The sequence below is a fragment of the Diceros bicornis genome, chromosome 10, assembly GCF_020826845.1.
Source record: "Diceros bicornis minor isolate mBicDic1 chromosome 10, mDicBic1.mat.cur, whole genome shotgun sequence".
In the NCBI taxonomy this organism is placed as follows: domain Eukaryota; kingdom Metazoa; phylum Chordata; class Mammalia; order Perissodactyla; family Rhinocerotidae; genus Diceros; species Diceros bicornis.
This window is the reverse complement of record NC_080749.1, coordinates 55256276-55260340: the sequence shown is the minus strand read 5'-3', so window position 1 is coordinate 55260340 and position 4065 is coordinate 55256276. Positions and strand designations below refer to the sequence as shown.

At 60.4% G+C, this 4065-nt stretch overlaps 1 protein-coding gene across 1 annotated transcript; it reads right to left on the bottom strand.

Annotated features, from left to right (window-relative positions):
• Positions 1-651: 651 nt before the first annotated feature.
• On the bottom strand, positions 652-3442 carry SP9 (Sp9 transcription factor). Its single transcript, XM_058549278.1, has 2 exons — positions 3396-3442; positions 652-2376 (listed from the first exon to the last, which is right to left on the bottom strand). The coding sequence occupies exons 1-2, from the start codon at positions 3414-3416 to the stop codon at positions 964-966; spliced, it is 1434 nt and encodes a 477-aa protein (XP_058405261.1). The 5' UTR covers positions 3417-3442; the 3' UTR covers positions 652-963.
• Between the last annotated feature and the right edge of the window lie 623 nt (positions 3443-4065).

The following is a 4065-nucleotide window of genomic DNA, read 5'->3' as shown; positions in this document are numbered from 1 at the left end:
GAAGTGTATTGTTCAGAGTCCTTTAATACCAAAATGAAAATGTGATGTCAAGATTTTTTTCATACAGATAAACGCATTTAATTTCTTTAGATGACCTTAACTTACGTGTTTGTGAGTGAAATGATAACTCAACATTTTAAATATCTTTTACATATATACTGACTTTCACAAAGTGCATCAGAAAATTAAAAAAAAAAAACTCCCTGAATTTCAGGAATTCACCAAAAAAAAACCTCTATTCGAATGAACATTTACAAGAAAATAAAAGAGAACACAATCTTTTGAACCCTATTTATACAGATGTTATGAAATACAGAGAAACTGTCACTAGACTTCCAGTTTAATTTCTCACCTTAAGCCTTTTTTGATGCTTCCTTTTTTAGGAAAAAAAAGTCTCATTGTAAGTAGATATCAAGCAGGACTTGGAGCATTTTATATATAATATAATCCACACAAAGGGTCTGTTTGTATAGGTCCCGTTTGTTTTCAAATGTTCTGACAGTCCTTTGCAGGGTGGTGGCTTGCTTTTTGAGAAAAGGAAAGAGAATAGTGGAGGGGGTGGTTGGTGGGGGAGGAGGGAGCGTTTCTGTGTATTGCTCTTCGCTCGAGAAGTTTGTGAGTGTATGTGTGCGCGCGCGCGCAAGTGTGCGTGCTTGTGGTTGTAGGTCTCCGGTGCGTGTGTGTGTCTGTGTGCAGTTTTTTAAAGTGTTGTTTGTGTCGGAGGATGGTTCGCTTTTGTTCCTGGACCACGCCTTCGATCCCCGTCCGGGCTCGGATGCAGAGGGGGGCTCCCGGCGTGGCCGGCGAGCAGCGTCCCGGGAGCCGGGCGCTGCTCCCCCTCGCGCGGCCCGGGGGCGTCTGTGGAGCCCCCGCCCGTCCAGCCCCCGCTCGCTCGCCCTCCGAACCTCTCGCTCGCTCTCGTTGTCTCTATTCGCTCGCTCACTCGCGCCTCTCGCCCGGCCTCTAGGAGTCGTTGGGGCCAGACGCGGCTTCTTTGCCTCCCGCCGAGGCCGCCGCCGCCGCCGCTGCAGCCGCCCGGGCGGCACTGACGCCAGAGTCGTGCAGGATGAGGTCGGGGGACTCGGAGCGGGGCGTCTCCAGGTTGCTGGCGTCCGTGTCACTGTCGCTGCCCTTTTTGCCCCCGCCGCCCCCGTTGTGCGTCTTAATGTGTTTGCTCAGGTGGTCGCTGCGCATGAAGCGCTTGTTGCACACCGGACAGGCGAAGCGCTTCTCGCCCGTGTGAGTCCGCAGGTGCCGCTGCAGCTCGTCCGAGCGCGTGAAGCGCTTGCCGCAGAAGAGCCAGTTGCACACGAAGGGCCGCTCGCCCGTGTGCCAGCGCAGGTGCGCCTTCAGGTGCGACGTCTTGCCGTACACCTTGCCGCAGCCCGGGATGTGGCAGCTGTGCAGGCCCTTGCGCCGCAGGCTCGCCCCGGCCGGGCCCAGCCGCTCCGCCTCCTGGCAGTTGGGGCAGTCGCAGGTGGCGCGGCCCGAGTAGCGGCGGGCGGAGCGCGCCGAGCTCCCCCCGGCGGCGGCGGCCGCGGCGCCCGAGATCATGGCGCTGGCGGCGGCGGCCGCCACGGCGGCGCTGGAGTCCGAGTAGGAGGGCAGCACCGGCTTGAAGCCGTCCTGGGCCAGCAGGTGCTGGCTGGTGGAGAGCAAGTGCGAGGCGGCGGCGGCCGAGGAGCCGAGGCCCGTGGAGCTGAAGGCCGAGTGCGTGAGCGAGCTGAAGTCGGGGTTATAGGTGCCGAGCTGCGAGTGCAGCGAGGCCTGGGGGGCGCCCGAGTGCAGCGAGCTCTGGAGCCCCCCAGCGGGGTTCTGCACCTCCAGCCACGAGCCGGGGCTGCTGTGCACGTCCCACCACGACGACGCCGCGCCGTTGGTCACCTCGCCCGCCGTCAGCGTCGAGTGGAAGCCGGACTTGTACCACGACTCGTAGGGGTGCGCCATGCCCACGCGCGGGTACAGGCCGTCGGCCGCCGTCGTGTGCACCTTGGAGATGAAGGCCGACTGGCCGCCCGCCTCCTGCGGGGACACCCCGGCCGCGGCCGCCGCGGCCGCCGCGGAGTTGGAGAAGAGGCCGCCGTAGTCGCTGCTGAAAGCGGACGACGTGGGGGACGTGGAGGCCAGGCAGAAGGCGCTGTTGGCTGCGCCCGAGCCGCCCGCCAGGCCGCCCGAGCCGCGGCCGCCGGTGGCCACCGCGAAGCCCGAGAGGCTGGAGCCGAGATTGCAGCTGGACGAGGAGCGCTTCCAGGGGTGGAAGCCGCCCTTGGCGAAGGCGCTCGACTCCGGCAGCGTCGTCAGCGGGCTCGTGTTGCCGATCTTGTTGCAGGTCGCCGCCAGCATGGCCAACGGGGTCGTTCCGAAGCGCGGCTCTTCCTAGAGTGGGTGGGGTGGGGGAGGGAGCAAGGAGGAGGAGGGCAGGAAGAAGTGGGAGGAAGACACAAAGTGCACCCGTGAGCAGCCTCGTCCCCCCGCGGCTGCTCCCGGGGGGTCGTGGCTCCCCGGCCCGCGCCTCCTCCCCGCGCTCTCCCCGAGGATGCGCCGAGCCCCGCGCGGGGCAGAGGCGATCGCAAGTGCGCTGAGGGTCCTGGCGCCAGAAAGTTGTTCTTCAGTGGGGCTACAAATCAAAGATGCCGCGGTTCTCCCCGCCTCAGTCGCTGCAACCCTTGCCCAGAACCGGACTCGGGTTGCTCGCCTTCCGCTCGCCGTAAGCCCCCTCCTCTCACAGAAGCCCCCCGAGCCGCCCTTCGGGGTGAAGCACGGAGGTAAACATCGATAATAAACACCGGGTGAGGGCGGAGACGGCCGAAGCAGATGCCCAGGGGCAGGGGAAACTTGAGGGCACTCCTTTCAAGGGTGGCTACGACTTCACTCTCTGCCTTTTTAATAGAAAACGTTTTTAATGTTTACACACACACACATAACACAAGTAACCCGATTATGAAAACCAGAATCCGCGGAAAAGAGAACCAGAGATGGATTTCAAAGTCACAGGCGAGCTGGGGAGCCACAGAAGTGTGAATGTTTGTTAACGTGACTACATGGACTGCAAAACGATTAAGGCTGTTTTCTGGAAACACCACTGTCGCGTAATTGCAACAATCCCCGAAGCAAGGGGGGACGGGGTATAAAAGCGCGAGAGGAAGAAAAGAAACCTCTAGGTTTTCTTTAAAACCAAATAAAAAAGGACTTGCTTAACAAATCATTTTCTTACAAAGGCATCTCCTAGGTTCCAATAACTTGGAAAGAATAAGTCCCAGAAATGTGGAAAGTGCTAAAAGCTGAAGCTGCAGTCCGGCCGCAACAGTTTCTCCGGAGCCGCGGAGCCGGAGAGACCGTAACGAAAAATTACTTCAGTTAAAACAAGCAAATGCGTTGCCGCACTTCTGACTTACCCCGAGTATAGACGTGGCCATAGCAGGTCCCTCGGCTGCGCGGCGGGGCCGGGAGCGGGGCTGAGCCTGGCGGCTGCTCGGGAAAGCTGCTCGGGTCGCGCGCGGCTCCCGCGTCCCCGAGCCAGCGCCGAGCGGACTCCGGGCTCCCGCCGGCTAAACTCAGCCTAAGTGCGGGGAGCACCCGCTTTGAAGTGCCGCTGGCTGCGCCTCTCGCCCAATGAGGGCGCAGGCAGAGCAGACGGGAGCTGCCCCGCAGCCAATCAGACGCGCCGAGGGGCCAGAGCCCGGGCTCCCGGCGCGTGCCAGTCAAGGCGGCTAGCGAGGTAGGGGGGTCGCGGGCTAGGGACTGAAGAAATTACAGTGCAATTAAAAATTTACACGCACGTGCACCGAGCCAGGTTTAAGTACCGTTGAGACCGAGCCACAAGCCCCCCGAACCACCCCGAGATAATGCAAGTTAGGACCCACAGGCCTACTCCACTGTCCACTTTGTGGGAAAGGAGGCAGGAGGGGAGGGGGCGCGGAGGTGGAGGCCGCACTAGCAAGGCCCAAGTGGAGACGGAAATGTCAACGCTCACTTTGTGTGCCCAGGCTTTCGCCTGCGGAGCACAGCTTCAGCTGGAATCCATCCTTTTCGATCGAGATTTTATCATTGTCTGTCGTCTTCTAC

Bases quoted from the DNA above. Each gene is read 5' to 3' on its own strand.
- SP9 (XM_058549278.1), bottom strand. From the start codon at position 3,416: ATGGCCACGTCTATACTCGGG. The intron at 2,377-3,395 runs GTAAGTCAGAAG...CACCCACTCTAG, and splicing joins TGGCCACGTCTATACTCGGG to GAAGAGCCGCGCTTCGGAAC.